Source organism: Synchiropus splendidus, chromosome 2, assembly GCF_027744825.2.
Source record: "Synchiropus splendidus isolate RoL2022-P1 chromosome 2, RoL_Sspl_1.0, whole genome shotgun sequence".
Taxonomy (NCBI): domain Eukaryota; kingdom Metazoa; phylum Chordata; class Actinopteri; order Syngnathiformes; family Callionymidae; genus Synchiropus; species Synchiropus splendidus.
The window spans coordinates 26332036-26351755 of NC_071335.1; the positions used below are offsets into that span (position 1 = coordinate 26332036).

The following is a 19720-nucleotide window of genomic DNA, read 5'->3' on the forward strand; positions in this document are numbered from 1 at the left end:
TGTAACCTGCAGGACTTTGCCTTCAGCTCCGATAGGCGTGCCGCCACTAAATGACTAATAAAATGATAACATGATAGACAGAGCTTTCACTGAACCCTGGGACACCTCCCTGGTGATGGCATTGGGTGGAGGCCTTGGTGCAGACCCAAGCCAGAGACTAGGAGGAGGTTTCTGGGGAAAATCTAGGCCTCTTTGTTGGCTGCTGCCCCCATAACACACACCATAAAGATGAATTTCAACTGCTCCTTAATGCAACAAATAATAATCAACAATAACAACAATAATCATAGTAACAACAACAACAATGCTATTACTACTACTACTACTACAATACTACCAATAACAATAATAACAATAGTGTGTTGCGATAACATGGTTTTCATATATGTGTGTGTGTGTGTTTTACAGTGTTTAATATTGCCATACATTTATTATACATGGTAACACACTTCATTACACTGAAATAAATTCTCAAATGTAAGAACGAATAACAAGCGCCTACAAAACAAAACAACCGGACACTTTCAAAACTATAAATAATATCAATATGTAATATAGATATACATTAAGATAAGACCAGATGATCGGCAAGGCTTCTTCGACTTCCCCTGAATATTTATTTGATTTTTATTGGACTTCAACGAAAGACTGACAGCGATAAGTATACAATAACAATGAAATATTTACGATGGTAAAAGTGTTGGATACAACACAATGAGAAGTTTATAAGCACGAGCAAACAATAAAGGAAACGTTTTGATTCGAAGTCACATGAGTGCTTTGGTTGAAAGAGGACAATCCCGGAAGTAGGGATCAGAGTGGAAATGTAAGCGACTGTTTTAGATCGACCCAACTCCTCCGAACACACCACGTCGCTCGCGGTCCGTCCCTCCCCGCACCCACAGCCAGGTAGGAGAAACTTTCCCGCTGACGTCATCGTGTTCAGTCACTTTGGAAAATCCGGAAACCGCTGGATGTGAGGGAGAAGTGAAGCGGTGGTCAGAGGGGGTCGCAGCCATGGCCGAGTCCCAGCTGAGGTGCATGGAAGACGGCCACATCGGGGTCAAGATCCCGGACACCAAACCGGAGTTCTACTACAGCGAAGAGCAGCGCGCTGCGATCGAGGAGCTGCTGCGAAGTGGAGACGGCGCCTTCAAAACTCGGCTGAGGGAGGATGAAGTCACCGACTTTCTGTCAGCCCGGGAGGTCCGGCTGCTGCAGAACACCTTCAAGAAGTACGAGTGTCTGGAGCATGAGAGCGGCGCGGCCGACAGCAGGGCTGACGCGGACTCGGGGCTTCACTCCACATACTGGCCCCAGATGTCGGACACCGAGGTGCCGCCTCTGGATCTCGGCTGGCCCAGCGGGGGGTTCTTCAAAGGCGTTACCCGGGTGACGGTGCACACACATCCCCCGAAAGAAAACGGGCCTCACATCAAGGAGGTGGTCCGGCGCCTCATCCAAGAAGCCAACAAGGTGAGCAAAACAACCGCTGTGAGGCCCGGGTCTGACCCAGAACCTCCACCCAGCTGGAGCCAAAGCAACTTCGCTGAGTCCTTGGTGTGTTCGCAGAGTTGAGGCTCTTCTCTGAGCAGCTCTTTCTCACCTTGCCTTGAAGAACAAACTCCATGCTCTCAGTGTCTTGGGCCCGACCCAGGGCTCCCACTCAGGTGGCCTCGTGAGATCTCATCTCAATGGCAGACAATGAAAGTCAACTATACTTTCTTGCCCTCGAAAAAGTTCACAAATTTGGGGTTTCAATTTTAGTGACATATTTGATTTTACAATTTTTTTAATAAGTTTTTCTAAATAGAAACTGGAAGAAATATTTATTCCCTTAAAAAAACAAAACAAAAATACAAACAAGAATTGTGAGTTGTTGTGGCAGTGATTTTATTCGTCTTAGCTCGGAGCACCTCAGATGTGGCAAATGAAATGAGCCCAAAATGTGAATATAATTTTAAAACATTCGAGAATACCGACCTGAATTCTGCACACAAGTATACGAACGACAGTAACTTTTGTTTGGCGAGGGCAGCGTGGCCAACACCGAAGGCATCCCACCAATAACAGCGCTCTTCCACGCCGTGTCGACCAATCATAGTGATGTGGGCAACCACACGAAAACAAATGTGTGTGATGGCACTAGGATTAGGGCACTCTATAGGCACCAAAGATCGGACATTTTGGGCACCCTGCGGAGTCTGGGCCAACAGCTGTGGTATTCCCAGTTCTGCAATGCGTTCTGGGTTGGTCCCGGGGCATCCTCCCAGGTGAGCCAGCCCGTCACCCTCAACCCTGAGTGTCTCCCTGATAATGGACCTTCTTATCTCAAGTTGAGCCACAGAGTCTAAGGGTGAACGTCGTAAAGTGAAAGTGAAACAACATACTGTACGTGCAAGACAAACAGCTTGTGTCTTTATCTGTTTTTGGTGTCTCACTATTCTATGAAGGCTCAGAACATTCCACGGCTTGATCCAGTTTTGCGTTCCAAACCAGTTGGCGCTCTGATTGCGGCTATTCTCCGTGTCTAATAAAAACCTGTTTGACTTTAACTGGGCCGGCAGAGTTGGGAAGCGTCTCCGTGTGCTGCCCTTCATGTTGTTTGCTCACAGTGTGTCTCCGTTCTGCTGACTCATCTCCTCCATGCGCTCACTTTTACAAAAGTGTGGAAAAATGACCTCGCTGTTTCTCATGTGACTGCACTGGCTTTAGTGCAGGAAAGCTGGGAAGAGATCAGCGCTCCAGGTGTTTATGGTTTGCATGACTGTGATAGTGTAGGAGCGAATCTTTTCCCCAGAAGTTACATTGGTTTTATCACGGTGTTTTCTTTTTTCCTCAGTTTAATTATTTTCTTTTCTAATTGTGTTGCAATTTTAGTCTTTCATATTTTCATCTCATATTTTCATTTCTCCCCAGTTTTATTTATTTATTTATGTTTTAAATGAATCCTGTTTTGTAGCCTTTATTCTCTGCTCCTGACAATGTTTGTCATTTATCATTAATAATCATGGTTTATATATTAAATTAATTGAACTGAATTATTTTTTCACATGCTATTTTGTGAATTTTTTCAAAGTTGTTTCCATTATTATTGTTATTATTATTATTATTAGTAGTAGTATTTTAAATGAATTATTTACTTCATAATTCTATTTTATTTTGACTGCCATTAATTTTTTTGTTTTGTTTTTGTTTGTCACATTTCCTATCTATAGTGAGATTTTCCCCCAAAATAAATACACTATTATTATCATAATTATTATTCTTAACAATGACGTTATTATTATTATTATTAGTAGCAGTAGTAGTAGTAGTAACAACAATAATAATAATAATGATCATTATTATCATTATGATTATTTTATTCTAAAATACACAACTGTTGGGATGAAACAAAACAGAACTAGGGAGGGAAAAAGCTGATATACAGTATCCTGATACCAAAGACATCTGAATATAAATATGTTGTTCTATGATAATGCTGTCCAAAACGAATTGGAGCTGGAGATTGACAACAAACTAAGAAGGTCATTACTTAAAGAAGAATGGAGGACCAAAGTAAAAGAGGAAGTAACAGAAAGAATCCAGAATGAAACTGGTCTAGCAGGGATCATCTTCCTTCCAGTCATTATCAAATATTTTCAGACACTACTTTGTCTTCTTTTAAGCACAAAAAAGTGATGAGTCGTCATTTCATCGACGCATCATACGCTCGTGTGAAATGTAGCCATCTCAAACTGACTCACGTTTCGCTTCTCTCTTCAAAAGTGTGGTCCATTGTCTGGATTCTCTGGGTCACTGTGTGACGCTCAGTCACACAGTTTCACAACAAAGAGCCTTTTTTTCAGCGCAACAGAGTCACTTGTGTTACTAATGTGGTTTCTCTGACTTGGTTTTTTAGCAATGCTCTGCTCAGCGTCTGACGTGTCCCGTCATGTTTTCTCTACGCTGTGAGACTGAGGCGCTTCCTTCTTGGACAAGAAATACCAGAACGACAGCATGGCCTTGGTCCCGGGCGCTATTTTGCTCATGTTAGCATGAAAATATGTCTGTTTCATTGACAGAAGACAGTGACAGGGAGGATTTTTTTTCTATTCTATTTTGTATTTGACTTCCTTGTAGAAATAAGCTGTTAACCATGGACCAAAGGACCATGATGACCCAGACAAGATGCCGCAAACCTTTTCAACCAGTTGACACATGCCGATATGGGCACTTTCCAATGATATTTTTGTGGTCAAATACATTTTCACCCTCAGTGTTTTTGGTCGGTTGGATAGTGACCTAACAGTTTGGCATGGAGAGGAGGATCTTGGGATGAAAGAAAAACACAGTGATGCCGCGTGGTTTCCAGTGAACCTATTTTGTTTTCCAGAGAAGTGACACAGGCAGTTAGATGACTGACCAGCAGCTGTGCCCGAGGCTCTTCCTTGAGTACCTGACGCGGCAGATGCCCGTTTGCTTCCAGAGAAAATGACTTGTTCTGTTGTGGACCACAGGTTCTTGGTGTTCAGAACCCTGTTAGAGCCACCAAGGAATTTGCTCCGCATGGTCCCAGATTTGCGGCCTGAAACAAGTGTGCATCATGTGTCAATGAAGGAGCAGGTGATGGGCAACCAACAAGTTGTGATCAGTATCGTATCGGTAGCTTATCGGCCGTCACCCCGTTTCCTGTTTAAACACAGCCTCACTGGCTACTTGGTGACACCTCTCCTCCAGATGTCGCTGTGTTCTGAATCTGTCTGATGACTGCAAAAGAGTGTCTGGTAGAATGTCGGGTACAAAAAAAGTACGTCTATTCAACTAATCTCTTACACTGGTTGTTTATTGGTGTTTTTGACAAGTTTCACTGAGGGTCCCGTAGTCTGTTTGTAACATTAGCCACCATGCTAACACAGCATGACGTCCGTTTCGACTCGATCGTGTGCTGCACTTTTAAGTTGAATTTATTTTGCCCTGCCATTATTGTTTTATTTCCAGTGTTTGAATGGGGGTCTGCTGTGTTTATGATGTTAAATGTTTTGGGTTTACTAAAAGCCAACATTGCTGTGCATAACTTCAGTGGTTTAGCTGTTTTTTAATAAAAGTATCAAACATTTTTTTGTTGATACTTTTATGAACAAAAAATAAAAGTATCAACAAAATACTTTTATTTTGTTGATACTTATATATATATATATATATATATATATATATATATATAATTTTGTAGAATATTTTTGTAATATATAATATATATAATATAAATATATTTTGTGTGTATATATACACAAAATATATATATATATTATACATTACATTACAACATACATTTTTGTAATATATAATATATATATATTTTGTGTATATATATATATATATATATACACACAAAATATATTTATATATATGTAACAAAAAATATTCTACAACATTATATATATATATACACAATATATATATATATTACTGCGAAAATAAGTAATTGAAATGTGACAGTGAAATTATCATGTTTGTTACGACATGGTTTTTGAACTTCCAGAACCGACTTTAAAATCTGGACTTCCCACACAGCTGATGTGTGCTGGCAGTCGGAGCACGTGCCTCCGGTGTTTACCGTGGAACTCACCAATATTAACTGAGGAACTTTACAAACATGCTGCGCGCCTTCAGCCTGACGCGTGTTTATTCTCTGTTGACATGGTAGACTCCGTAGATTGCTAATGCTCACAAGTCTCTCAGCAGCTTTCAAATGTCTTGTGCTGGATTTAGCGGCGTATAAAGCGGATTTCTCTTCGGAAAAGATGAGCTGTTCATGTCGTAATCTCTTGGCTCCCTCTAGTGGCAGATATTCGTATAAACCTGAGATGTGCACTAACAACGTTACTGTTTTGCGACAAACAAAAAAATCACTGTTAAATAGACGCTGATTGATTTTTGCTCTGAACCGCAATTTGAGTTGCTTGTCATAGTTGTGACAGGCTGAATGACCTTGTCTGTGACGGTCCTTTTTAGGTCACTGTCTCATTATTTTGTATTTAATAGAGAGTACACTGTTTTGCTTATGTTATACTATTTAAAATATAAATCAGTGTTTGTTGCTTTTATTCTTATATTCTATTTTCAATTCCTTATTTATTTATTTGTTGTTTATAATTCGTCTACATACATATTTACATATATTTTTATGTTATTTACGTTTTTTTTTTATTATTATTTTGTTGCCGAAAATGTATCATTGTTTATTTCTTGTCTTACAAAGTGACACATTCAATTCATTTTGCTTCTTTTTTGCAGTTTAATTGGATTATTTTTATTTCAATTCAATTTCTTTAATTATATAAAGTATTTGTTTTCCTCTGAAATTTCTTTATTCCGATTCACTTTTATTTTTTTCCTGTCTTTCTTGCCCCCTACAATGCTGTAAATACAACACTGTCATCTGCATGTAGAACCAATGACAACCTTTGAACTGAAACTCTTCTGTTGGCCAGGTGATCGCTGTGGTGATGGACTTGCTGACAGACGTCCATATCCTGCAGGACCTGATGGACGCCGCCCACCGTCGCTCCGTCCCTGTCTACATCTTGATCGATGCCCAGGCCGTGCCGCACTTCCTGGACATGTGCTCCCGGCTGAAGATGGGCGCGCAGCACCTCCGGGTGAGAGCGACGCGTCCTCACTCATTCACTCTTTAAATGCTGAGCATTAAACGCGTCGCAGGAGCTTTAGTTTTAGCTGTAGCTGGCGGCTGATTTGGTGATAAATTTGTCTTCAGCACATTAATGTTTTTCCCCATTTCCTTATTCCACAAGACTCTCCCAGGATCAATTCATTTTAGTGAATTCCCGTTTAAAATCAAGCAGTGACGGTCATGAATATTCCTGTCTGGTGTCGAGACGCCGTCGACGTGATGAGCTCCACGTTCCGACTGTGAGCATCTGTGTCCGCAGAATATTCGAGCCAGAACTCTGCGGGGAATCGGCCTGCACCTGTCTTTCGGTCGACTGCCTGGCTCGCTCTGTAACAAGTACATGCTGGTGGACGGGGACAAGGTCATGTTTGGATCCTACAGGTTGGACATCCATGTCATGTTTTCAGCTGCAGTATGTTGAAAGTATGTTCTCTGTAGTGGGTTCTGCAGGATTCACTGTAAGGTGTCGACACTTTCAGTTGACACCGTACATTGGAAAGTGGAGGTATGAAGTTCCCATGTCTCCTACGCATTCATTTATATGAATGGATCAAGCATAACTAGCTAGCAACTAGCATAACTAGCTATCATACGGAGAACGCTGAGCAAGACCTGCTGAATTCACTTCAACTACAGTATGCAAAACTATAAAGTGGACAATCCATTCTGGCATGTTTGTGAACCTTCGTTCGGGAAAGAAAGGGTTTTAGTGCTAAATATGTCACGCCTTGACTCTGCACTTTTACAGACATCTGTTTTTTCGCTGAAATATTCTACTTTGATTTCGCTCAAAAGGTTGTAGCTTGAAAGATAAAGGTGCCGTGGTGGGTCAGGTTCAAACAGAAGACTTGAACCAGCCAGAGCAAAGAGTACAATACTTAAATATATTAAAAAACAAAACAAAAACAAATGAGGAAACAAGGATGTTGCAGCCAAAACCCGGTACGAGGAGACTAACACGCAGGGACGGGAAAAAAAAATCTGAAAACAAATCAAAGTCAAGCCTAAACACAGGGTGAACAAAAACACACTTGGTAAAACTCAAAGGCCCAAAGAACAGTAAGCGCTCAGTGGTGGAATACACACACACACACACTCACACACACGGACACGCGCACACACACACACACACACACGGGAGAAAAAAAAACTGAGAAAGCTAAATGTGAGTAAACAAACACTCACCCGAGGAAAACAGCAAAACAGCGAACAAAACTTGAAGTGAAGAAGAAACTACGAAGGTGGCAGAAAACAAACACACGCTCACCATCCAAATACTATCAACCAACACAACAACAATTACACAAGGGGGACAACTTTACCGGAAGAAGCGAAGCAACCATCTGGCACAGAAGACTGGAACAAGGGTGTTGAAGAAGGGAAGGTTGAATAGGAGAATTGGTCCCAGCTGTGAGCCTGAAACACTGTGGTGGGTGGGCTGACAAACACAAGACAGGAAACAGGAAGCATCCAGGGAACGACAAAATAAAAGCACTGACATGGAACAAAGAGAAAGAGAAAAATCATTGTTGATGTTTTTGGCGATGCAGCATTTTCTCCCACTGCCACTATGACATCTGCTGCTGTGTACGTGTTTTTTTTTCTCAGGCCAGGAGACCTTAAGTTACAGTAAAGTGATGTGGCCCGAGTGTGGGATCGTTTTTCTGTCCGTCAATGTTGAGTTTTTCTCAACATTTGGAGTCTTTTGTAGCTTGACAAACAGTTGAACTCTGCTATACATCCGTTGCCAACTTATTTTCAAAAATCGATATATGAGCAAAAAAAGGATGAAGCTAAGGAAAAGCCCCTAAAAAAAGATAGAGAACAGAGTTTTCTAAAACCAATCGATCGAATAGATAGTGCTGTTCTGCAACCACCAAATGAAAATGATGGAATGAAGCAACGGACGTCAGATCAACAGATGAAAGATGAAGTGTTTGTCATTCTCAGAGCCCACTAGATGGCGCTCTCCTCCCTACAATCCTTGCCTCCCCTTTTTACAGAGACGTCACTACAGAGTAGAGCTCAGTAGCACCAACACAGAAGTTTTGGAATTCTGAAATCATAATTTCATACCAGAATCAAAATAAGAGCTTCAGTCTATTTGGAATCCAGATTACTCCCTTGCTGGTGGAGATGGAGAATGTCGCGTCTATTTCCTCCGGCAGATCCTGTTGCACTTACAGTGTGCAAGCATTGACGTCTTTAACAGGCCTAGTGTGCGTATTACATAGTTTTCAGCCACATGTTTCACATGTTTCAGTTAATTTGTGTGGCGGCCTGAAACGTCAGGCACTTTTTTGAAACCGACCACATTGGCGATGAAAACCTGGACGTAGCTTGGTAGCTAACTGAGTCAGGTTTCAAAGTTGTTTTCTACATTTTAGACGTGGTTTTATGGCACGTATGTTTCAAATTTTTTATGAGTGACTTGGCACCAAACAGGTCGCTCCATCTGGAATCTTACTTCCGCTACGTAACCTCAAAGACCATTTTCACTGTTTTTTGTGTCTCTTTCAGTTTCTCCTGGTCGTCCGCTCGCATGGATCGGAACATGATCACCGTCATGACAGGGCAGGTGGTCGACTTCTTCGACCAGGACTTCCGGGAGCTTTATGCCGTCTCGGAAAAACTGGATCTCTTCAAGGAATTCCACATCAACGCAGCTACCGCAAGCACGACCTCAACACTGCGGTCTAAAGTCGGACCCAAGCGGCCGCCTTTACCCGCCACCACTTCCCGCTTCCAGGTCAGCTTAGGAGACTCCCGCAACGCCGAAATTCAGGTCCCTGCGCACAAATACTACAACCCCAAGTACTCACTGGTGTTTGGAGATGCAGCACAGCCGAGCGCTTTTCCCACACCGAAGAAACAGTCCGTCCTGGCTATTCCGGAAGAGTCGGAAAGCGAGAAACTGGACAGACTGACTCCACTTCCCACCGACGGGCCGAGCGAAATCTTTAGGAACACAGGAACGAAAAAGGAGAAGAAGACTTGGAAGCAGAGACTCTCCAGAAAGAAGTCGTCCAGCAAGCTGTCGGTGAACAGCATGGCGGAGAGCACCACGCAGTCGACGGCGGAAATCATCCCGGACCAAATGGAGGATGACTTTGTGGTGGTGCCCAAAAACGAGTCCAAACGAAAGTCCAGACGGGAGAAAAAGACGAGTTCAACTGAAACTGTGAACACGGCTCAAGACAGCCAAAGTGAGTCGCACAAGTGTGAAGACTTTTGTGTTTGTGATCACAACTCTCACCGTGATCTGCTTGCCTTCACAGGTGTGAGGAGCGGACATCACAAAAAGACCTGCACTGTTTCCTGAAACACATCCTCCTTTTTTTTTTTACCTCCAAAAAGAGCCATAGACGCCTTTTAAGACTAAATGAATGTGGACGTCTGACGTGACTTTGATGAATTTGAAGAAGTATTTCCTGTTTTCTTTGTGCGTGAAAGATGACACCGATGACTTCCTGTTTCATAGGTGGCTTTTTCTAATTTATTATTCTTTCATTCTTCAGAATCAAGAAGTGAATCAGCTGTCCGGCAAAAAAAAACACGGTTTCATAATCAAAATTGCCTCCAAAATCAGTGTGCATTGTTTCATAAACAGGATCTTGTGACGTCATTTTTAAAAGCGTCTTTAGTGCGCAGCTGTGTAGAGGACAGTATGAATGATTTGGCCACCAGGGGGCACTCGCAAGGGCTACAATTCCTGGTTGAACAACCACCAGGCATTTTGACGGACAGGTGCTGAAGCCAGATAAGGGCACCTGCCCTGAAAATTCTTAATAAAATCTCTTTTTTTTCTCAAGATTGCTTGTTTTTATTTGCTAAAACATGCCTGAAATGTTGACTTTCTGAAACAAAACACACAGTCAGATCATAGAAATCAAGTTTTGTTGTACACAAACACAAAGTAGTAGTTCAAGCATAGGAACCACCCAAGTTTTCACCTAGAAACCGTCCCGCTACAGGATGTCACACACTCACACACACACATACAGATGCTGACACGCTTTCACATGGCACCAGAATGAGGAACTGCTCAACCCTCCTGCTCTAGTTTTGTGTAAACAGGGTTCTTACACACATTTTTATTAGGAAGCCACATTGCAAATATACATTATTTACACATTTAAGATAGATATTGCACTGCTATATTTCACTTTAAATGACATGGTTACAGAGTCTGACATCCCCTGGCAAAAAAAAAAAAGTTTGCACCACGGATTTAAAGAACAGACTGCCAACACTGGATGGCAACAAATCTGCAGAAGTGTGTGCCGAAATGCCAGTTTTGTGCCGACTTTCTTCACCCCAGGCAGGTGAGGTGCGCAGCATGGCTGACTCCTTCAATGCAACTTGCATGAAGCAACTACTCAGAAGGATGTACGTCATACATCCCCCATATTCCGGTTGCACCATTCCATCTGAGCACGTTGAGGTTTTGACAGTGAGTCACTCTTTGAACGATTATTTCAGTCTGTCAAAATGAGAAGTTAAACAGGAAGTCCATGTGAGGCTCACATTTCAATCCTGTGTGGCCTGGTTTATGAGCTTCTTCTTTCGCGTCGACACCAAGTCGTAGAAGGGGTCCTTGGTGATGCTGGCTCTGTTTCAAGAGAGGGGGACGAGGGGTCACATCTTCTTTCACACTTCAATTTTGTTTCTTATTTACAACCACAACTGTGGCAAATGCATGATGGGGTAGCTTTGAACCTCACCACTAGTCTGAGGAGGTCAGTAAAAAATGATATCCTGGGTACATGAGTAACTTTTTCATACCCAGGTGGATAGGAAACTCTGTAGTGTGGGGAACAGCTAGCCATCATGTAGGAGTAGCCTTGAAAGGAATACTGACTCACCATATGGGTGGAGGACCATGATGGTGTTCGGATGAGCAAGTGAACCTTCAATAAGTAAATACAGTGTCTTTTCAGAAGCCTCCTTTTCAACCCCCATTCTTGCCATCCTCCTGGTTGTCCTGCACTTCTTCCATCATGGGAAGCAACAAGTCCCCAATGTCAACAGTACTTATCCGCTTCATGTTCTCAAATCACCCATGAATCTCATTGGTGGTCCTGCATTTTTACTGAACAGTTCCACCAGCGTACCTCTACTACTGTGTATCCCAAACAGAGGCCTTCCATTTTGAGCAACTTCCCCTTTTCCCTACTTCCTATTGGCTTTTTCCCAAAACGTCTGATGATGGTTAAAACTGATGTCAGGTCAAAGATTTTAAAGTAGAGTGGGCGCCCAAGATAAGGACACTGTATCATGAAGCCTCACTCGCTCATCCGTAGTGGTTTCTCAGTGTGTATGAAGATACAAGTGACTGACCTGATGGCTTCGATCCAGGCGTCTCTCTCCTCGGCGTTGGTGGCGCATATCGTGTACGACTGATGCTTCCCCTCCACGACTCGTCCGTCAGTTTCCGTTTTACAGGCTTTAATCTTCTGCCCTCGACTGTTGGGGTTGTAGAGCTCCAGACAAAACTGCACAAGGGTGAAATTCAGTTTTTCAAGAATATTGAGTGTGTCGGAGGAACAGCCTAAAGATGGATACTCACAGATTTCCGGGGATAAGAGACCTCTCTCACGCAAAGGTTCTCGAGTGGGATGATGCCTCTGGGCTCTTTGTCCTGTTGACAGAATAAGACCAATAAATCAATGAACTTGAATAAGGGAAGGGTGTAAACCCTAAACCCTGGCTTCCATAATGAGTACTACCAATACTCCTGACATACTTTAGTATGTCAGGAGTATTGTCAGGATAAGGAATTCTATTTTTCCAAGTCAGGCCTTGCAGGTTTAGGGACCTTAGTTTGAGTTTGAAGAGTGGTGGCCTACTGTTGCCATGACCCACGATGTCCTCCCTGTTCAACCACCTTTTCTGGTCCAATGCTAACCACATCTCACTGTCCGAAGGCTAAACTGCCAAGAATTATCCCCAGCCGCCAGGCAGGGATCCCGCCTCTCATTTCGTTTCTATCTATACAAGTCACTGTTTAGATGATGTCTTCAGTGCATATGGTCAGACCTGGTGCAGGCTGGTGGTTAAAACTAGGCCAACTGACGGAACCATTTTGGGTGGACCTTAAGCTCAGGAGACTGGCGTACAGGGGGTGTATTTGGGCCTGAGTTTGTGGGGAACCAGATTAGGATCAAAAAGGGGAACTTTTTTGCACATCTTCAATGCATCCTCTTCTGTTTTCACGAGAAACGGTTTATGAGATGTTTTTAAACAAATAAAACCCAAGCAGTCCAGCAGCTACAATTTCTCTCACCGTCGTGTACTCAAAGTAATAGAGGCAGTTGTCGGTCAGTATGAACCATCGCCTCTTCCACGTCTTCACTCGACCACCTTACAGAGACAGAAAAATATTTTTGGGTTCAAACCAAAACACACGATTGTCCGCTTCTTTTGTGGTACCGAGCTTGAGCAGCCAGCCCTCTCTGTCGGGGTTGAAGAAGGTGTGCGTGAGATCGTTCCCGTCGTCCTCTGGGATTTTGAACGGCTCGCTCCGGATGCTGTCGTACAGTTTCTGAAATGAAAACAGAACATAACTTGGATAAGGAAATGGAAACAGGATGACGACAGTCCAACAAATTTGCCAATTTTGGGGGAGAATTCAACTGGTCACAGTTGAGCAGAGGTGGAGAGGGGCATGTTGTTACTGTTGTGAGGGGCTGTCAAGCCAAAAGAAAGAAGGAGAGACATGACTTTAGTCATGTGAAACAAGGACCTTAAAACCTGACCACGTGGCCCCCAGGCCGGACTGTGCCCACTCCGCTCTTGTGGACGTGGAGCAAGGTTGACGCGTCAAAACTCCACACAGCCTGCGTGAGTGAGTGAATTACCGAGAGCAAGTCGTCAGGCAGGTTGCCCCCGTTGTTGATTCCTCTGTTCATGGAGATGAAACGCTCCAGTGTGGTCTTGTCTTTCACGTTGGGATTGTGCAGGCTGGTGTTCAGCATGATGATAGCAAAGGACAGGATGTAGCACGTGTCTGGTGTTGCCAAAGAGAAGAGGATGTCAGTGGACTACAGCAGTAAGGAGAATTGAGAGTCGTTTTGAGAACTGTATTTAAAGAGCTTTAGGGGAAGTGGGGTGGCAGGGGTGTTGTGCAAAGGCCTACCCGTCGACTGGAAGACCTCGCTGTTGCAGCTACAGTAGCGTGCAGCGAAGGCCTCCATCATGCGGTCGATCTTCTGAGCTTCACCAGGGAGACGGAAGCTCCACAGGAACTGTCTTCACACACACAGCAGCAGGTGCGTTGAGTCACGTTCGACCAACTCGCTGTCGGTTTAGCACGGGCAGGAGAGGTTACCTCAGTGCCTGGACCAAGTTCAGGTCAGAAAACTCGTGAAGCTCCACAAACGCCTTCAGAGTCTGGAGGTGGATTTCGTGTCTGTAAGAAAGAGTGAGGCGCTTACTCATGTTTCTATGACGCTTCCTGATCGTTCACATAGATTTACAGTGTGTTTCCACGCACTTGCATCGAAAAAGTCTCAGATATTTTAAGTTCCTTTTTCTACTCTAACTTCGCTTTTTAAGTTTCATGTGTTGTCACTTTTGAATTTTGTCTGCTTTGTATATATAGCACTTACTCAAATAACCTCTCTTGAATATTACTACACTATTGGCATTTAGTTCTGGTTCTTTCATTGTATATTAGATTTTTATTATTCATTCTATTCGGACTCCTGTGTTTGCACGCTGCCATAACAACAAAATGTCACCATTTTGGAAAGTAAAAAGGAAGTTGAATCTGCTCTAATCTAAATGTATTTATTTTTTATTTTTTTCTTCTTTCATGTCATTGTTACTATTCCACGACGTACATTTCATTCGCATATGGTTCTTCATATGATATTTCTTGGTACTAATTATTTTGAATAATCAAGTTGTACTTTTCCACATAAGTCACCGCTCTCTTTTATATTATTATTATTATTTTTTTAATATATTTTTTGAGTATTTATTTTTGTTCTTTAAGTTGCCTATCTAGTTTGATATTACTAATACAATTTTTTTTTTCCCAAATTTCATCCCTCTCTTAAAACATTATTATCTTGATTATAAATAAATATTTTTGATGTGTAAATGCTTGTTTTTCTTGAGAACTGTCTTCCTACATGACCAATGTAATTTCATTAAAATATATATATATTTATATTTATAAATTTATAGTTAATAATTCAACACCTCTTTGATCTCTTTTCGCTCAGTCCTCTTAGGAAGTTTTGCTTTTGTGTTATCCAATAGCAAAGCTTCCTAAGAGGACTGAAAGGGGATGCAAAGGTTACCTAACGTAACCTACATTCTCCGAAGTGCACGAATCCCTCATCGGCGGCTTTGCTACAGGATTACACTAAAGTTAAGATTCTTCAGAGGGCTGGCTTGTCTAGGTGGCGCTGTGCTGACGACATTCCCACACCTTTCTCCAAGGAACTCTCCGATGGCTGTCTTGTTGAGTCCGTCTTCTTTGTACAGGAACTCAGCGATGGACTTGGCGCTTCCGTCCAGCATCTTCCTCTCCACAAGAAACTGAATCCCCTGTTAAGAAAAGTTATTTTCACCATCATAGTTTTCATCATCAGACAGTTCCATTGAGATAAAAAGTCAGTTGCTGCTCAGTGTCTAAATAATCCCATCACTTTTGAATGAAACTCCAGCTTCTGTTTTCTTGATTTTTTTTTTTTTCTCAATTTCTGTTCCTCATTCCAACAATTCAAGTGGTCAAAAACTGAGAGCGGATGTACATCTAAGATGAACAATGAAGTCGTCACCAGTAAGAGTGGAACAGATGGAAAGCATCATGTAAAACCATCAAGGTCGTGAGAAAAAAATGGCAGGAAGCTGGTTAGCGGTACAGAAAAAGCTGATGTGTGTCTTACATGTGCTCAATTTAGCATTTTGTTCATTGTTTAAAGCCAATACACTAAAGCAAAATGTGTTTCAGTAGTGACAGTCAGATGAAGCTTCATGAAGTGCCATCTACTGGACACACTCTGCTGCATCAGTTTTTCTTGTATAATATTGTTCCATTGGAAAAAAAACATGCCATCTGAACCCTGTAAATGAGGCTTCATGAAGCTCCATCACCTTCACACTCTTCTCTTCTTAGTGATGGGCTGGTGAAGCTTCATGAAACAGTGTCCTCACTTAAAATTGATTTGAGACTTTACTGAAACAGCTCAAATCCTAATCCAAAAGAACAGAGTGCCATCTAATGGGCTCTGCAAACAAGGACACTGTTTCACGAAGCCTCACCAATTCTCTCTATAGCATGAAAGGAAGTGCTGTTTACTCACCTTTTTGGGATCCATGTTGAACTTTTTCTTTCCATTTGAGAACTGTTTACTTTTCTCCAAAGTCTTGCTGCTGGAGAGACAACTGTTGAATATTTGGGACAAATGTGTTCCTGGTGAAGCTTCACGAAGCAGTGTCACTGACAGGACTCCTTTGTTCAAAAATGGAAATTTGAATCTCAAAATTCAGGATTAATTAAAATAGTTAGAAGAGCTGACAGTGCCATCTAGTGGGGTCTTATGAGTTGGGCACTGCTTCGTGAAGCTTCGTCACACGTGCGCTTGGAGCCTCACCTGTCCTCTGCAGTCTCAAAGCTGAGTATTTCACTCATAATATTTTCTATCTCCAATTTTAGTTTCTGAACAGAAAAAGAGGGGGGAAATGTCAAGATACGTTTCCTCAGGTCCAGTTTAAAAATGAACGCGTCGTACCTGTATGTCGTCCAGGAGGTCTTTCTTGTACATCTTGATGCACTCAAGCTCCATTTTCTCGTTGGCGTTGAAGTCTGAGGAAACTAGACAGAAATGAAAAGACCACTTACTTCCAAATTCCATGTCGCTAGTGGAGAAAGAGTCAATGAACTAGTCTATTTGAAATAATTTGGAGATATATAAGGAAAAACACGCGGAAATAAATGCTAATGTGGAGCTAAATCATGACATAAATACGCAAATAGTTGAGGAATAATATGTGAAAATGAACGGGATTATACATATTCATGTTTTTATCTGAAAATACATTTTAATTTCTGCAAATTTCTTCATATTCATTTCATTTACAGCTGTAGTTGTAACCCGAACCCTACTTATAAGCTATGACACTGCAACCATACAGTGTAGAGACAAGTGTGTCATAATTCTGAAATAAATATTGCAAAATAAATTGGCATGAAAAATTCATATAAAAATAAAACTTTTCTTTCTTTTTCAGTCTCATGGTGCATATTTCTCATAAAATCTCAATTTGACTTAATGACTACATTAATATGATCAGAATCATTTTCACAAGAAATAAATACTGCAAAAATAAATGGAAATATAAATGAAAAATTCATTTAGCTATCAACTTCCTCCACATTTTTTTGACATTTCTGTTATTTATCCCTCTTCCGTCTCACAATGTGTAATTACTGTTATATTTTTTTTATGTTTTTCCTTATTTATTTCTACATAGACAGATAGATAGATAGATAGATAGATAGATAGATAGATAGACAGACAGACAGACAGACAGACAGACAGATAGACAGATAGATAGATAGATAGATAGATAGATAGATAGATAGACAGACAGACAGACAGACAGACAGACAGACAGACAGACAGACAGATAGACAGACAGACAGACAGACAGACAGACAGACAGACAGACAGATAGATAGATAGACAGATAGATAGATAGATAGATAGATAGATAGATAGATAGATAGATAGACAGACAGACAGACAGACAGACAGACAGATAGACAGACAGACAGAGAGACAGACAGACAGAGAGACAGATAGACAGACAGACAGATAGATAGATAGATAGATAGATAGGTAGATAGATACTTTGTTAATCTCCGAAGAGAAATTTTCAGCAGTGTGGCAGTAGTATAACAGTAGTATAAATAAAGAAAAAAAAAATAAAGAAAAAAGTAAAATAAACAAACAAACAACAACAGTACAGCATGCGAATGTGTGTGTGTCGCGAAATAATAATAATATATTACCAAATTATATCTGCTAAATTTATCAAAATATTTTTGACATTTAAATCTTTAGTTGTGAGTTATAATAATAATAAATACAAAATAAATAAATGTGTTTCATATATATTTTAGTTTCAGCATACTAGCAATTACATTTGACACATTTCTGTATCTCACATCTGCATCTTTCTGTAGCCCCTCCCCCTTCACCACCCAGATGATAGCGCCTTCATTTTCCACTGTCAAATAGTCGATGATTCACTGTAAGCAGTGGATCATCTGTCGCTTCTGTGCAGGTCAGCAAAAGCAAAAAGTTGGAATATCAAACGTCACATCTGGTTGAAAGGCAGCTATGGTGACTCTCAGCACACAGAGGGTTTTCCTCAGCACTGGGGGATAAAGCCGCCTCACAACCTCCAACCTCATCTGACTGTGAGAAAAGCTGCGGCTCACGACTCGACATACACTTCTGTCTATTTATTCTCAGTATCGCGGTATCAGCTTAGTATCAGCTTCCTTGTTTGGCTTAGTTTGTGTGAGAAATTCTCCACGCAGCAGTTCTAGCCTCTTCACATCGAAATAAAGAAATGACATTTGTGCATGGAGGAAACTTCAATCTGATATTTGAACATGCTGTGGACTGGAAATTTTATGTGTTTAATAATGATAATAATGAAAAAATGGTCAGAACGAACGATTTAATATAATGATTTTTCTTGCGTTATTTTGTATTAATCTTTTTCCCATTCAGAATTGAAATGATTTCAAATAACCCATTCATATAGAGCGTCATAACAAGCTTAAATTCTGCTGGAATTAGATGAGAAGAATATGAGCCATACCCATGTTGCCGTCCGTCATTGGAGCAGAGAAGCATGTAATGGTGAAGGAAGGTGATGGGAAGCCAGCAACATCGAAGGGGAAGTGAAAGAGGCCGATGCTGCAACCAGACCCCACCTCTTCCTTCTTCTGGCTGAGCTCACTTTTTCACCACCAAATGAGTCTTCAACCTGTTGCTCTGTCCTTGAGAATTCAGAGGATGAATGACGTTGTAGAAGGCATCGAGCGAAACACTGGCAGCTCAAGGTCATACAGGTGCTTTTCAAGACTCTCTGAAGAGCAAGTCAACTGGACTCATTCATTCTTCCGCTTCTTTGGTGGTTAAAGCATCCATCACTCGATGCTGTGCCGCCATCTAGTGGTGATGAAGAGATACTGCAACATCAAGGCTTGACCTCGGCAGGTGTCGAACACTGTTCACTGAGGAACTAAAGCAGAAATGAAAGGAGGAACTTCCGCTCTTATCTCTTCAAACACGCTCGACACATTTTGCAAAACTGCGTTTACGACGAACGCTCGACACTAACTTCTGTCAAATGAGTTGACACAAACATTTATGTCGGCCTGGTTCAGTGTAGAGGAGATAAATAGATTTGTTTACACTCCAAAACAAGAATTATCAGGGTTTTACAACAAAAAAAAAAAATAGATATAAGAATAAATTTAAAAAAAAGAGAGGAAATTAGGTCTCCCCTTAATAAAATGGCTTCAATCCGAATGATTAAAAAAAAATGTTTGCTGCATAAAAAATATATCAGTATGTTTTCGTTGTAATAAATAAATAAACAAGTTATTTGAAAATACCTGAATAAGTAGGATTTGAATCTGACTAGATTTTAATTCAGGCAAAGGAAAAAAAAAAAAAACTTTTAATTTATTTAATGTTTTCTCTTTTTAAATCAGAAATCAGGAAAAAGCAAAAAAGACACCAGTGCTCAAGGGAACTGTTCAAGTTGTCGTCAAGTTGAGCAGGTCGCAATACTAAAGTATATGAAGAAATAAACTAATTTAACCAAAAGAGCCTTAGACACTCTAGGGGGCACTAATCTATGCAATGATTTGGTCCCCCCCAAAACAGCATGAGTGCAGCCCCGACTCCATGAGTCAACATCCACTCAGTGACAGTACGGTGCTGGTGCTTTAAGGGGAAAGGTATGAAGGGTTCAGACTGAAAAAAAAAAGGCGGCGAGAAGGAG

General features: G+C 41.3%; 2 protein-coding genes across 3 annotated transcripts; one reads left to right on the forward strand and one right to left on the reverse strand.

The window, feature by feature from the left end:
* Nucleotides 1–824: 824 nt before the first annotated feature.
* On the forward strand, nucleotides 825–10444 carry LOC128754137 (protein FAM83F-like). Its single transcript, XM_053856537.1, has 5 exons — nucleotides 825–1476; nucleotides 6477–6644; nucleotides 6936–7057; nucleotides 9197–9882; nucleotides 9955–10444. The coding sequence occupies exons 1-5, from the start codon at nucleotides 1018–1020 to the stop codon at nucleotides 9996–9998; spliced, it is 1479 nt and encodes a 492-aa protein (XP_053712512.1). The 5' UTR covers nucleotides 825–1017; the 3' UTR covers nucleotides 9999–10444.
* A 122-nt stretch (nucleotides 10445–10566) lies between these two features.
* On the reverse strand, nucleotides 10567–18691 carry LOC128753615 (cytohesin-4-like). Of its 2 annotated transcripts, none has more exons than XM_053855405.1 (13): nucleotides 18527–18691; nucleotides 16423–16505; nucleotides 16285–16349; nucleotides 15994–16063; nucleotides 15117–15235; nucleotides 14007–14087; nucleotides 13815–13927; nucleotides 13537–13685; nucleotides 13109–13220; nucleotides 12963–13039; nucleotides 12246–12317; nucleotides 12017–12171; nucleotides 10567–11288 (listed from the first exon to the last, which is right to left on the reverse strand). In XM_053855405.1, exons 1-13 carry the CDS (start codon nucleotides 18543–18545, stop codon nucleotides 11207–11209), a joined length of 1197 nt encoding a protein of 398 aa, XP_053711380.1. In that variant the 5' UTR covers nucleotides 18546–18691; the 3' UTR covers nucleotides 10567–11206. The 2 variants fall into 2 exon arrangements, with proteins under 2 accessions (XP_053711380.1, XP_053711381.1); XM_053855406.1 differs by having other exon boundaries at nucleotides 15994–16060; nucleotides 18527–18690.
* Nucleotides 18692–19720: the final 1029 nt, after the last annotated feature.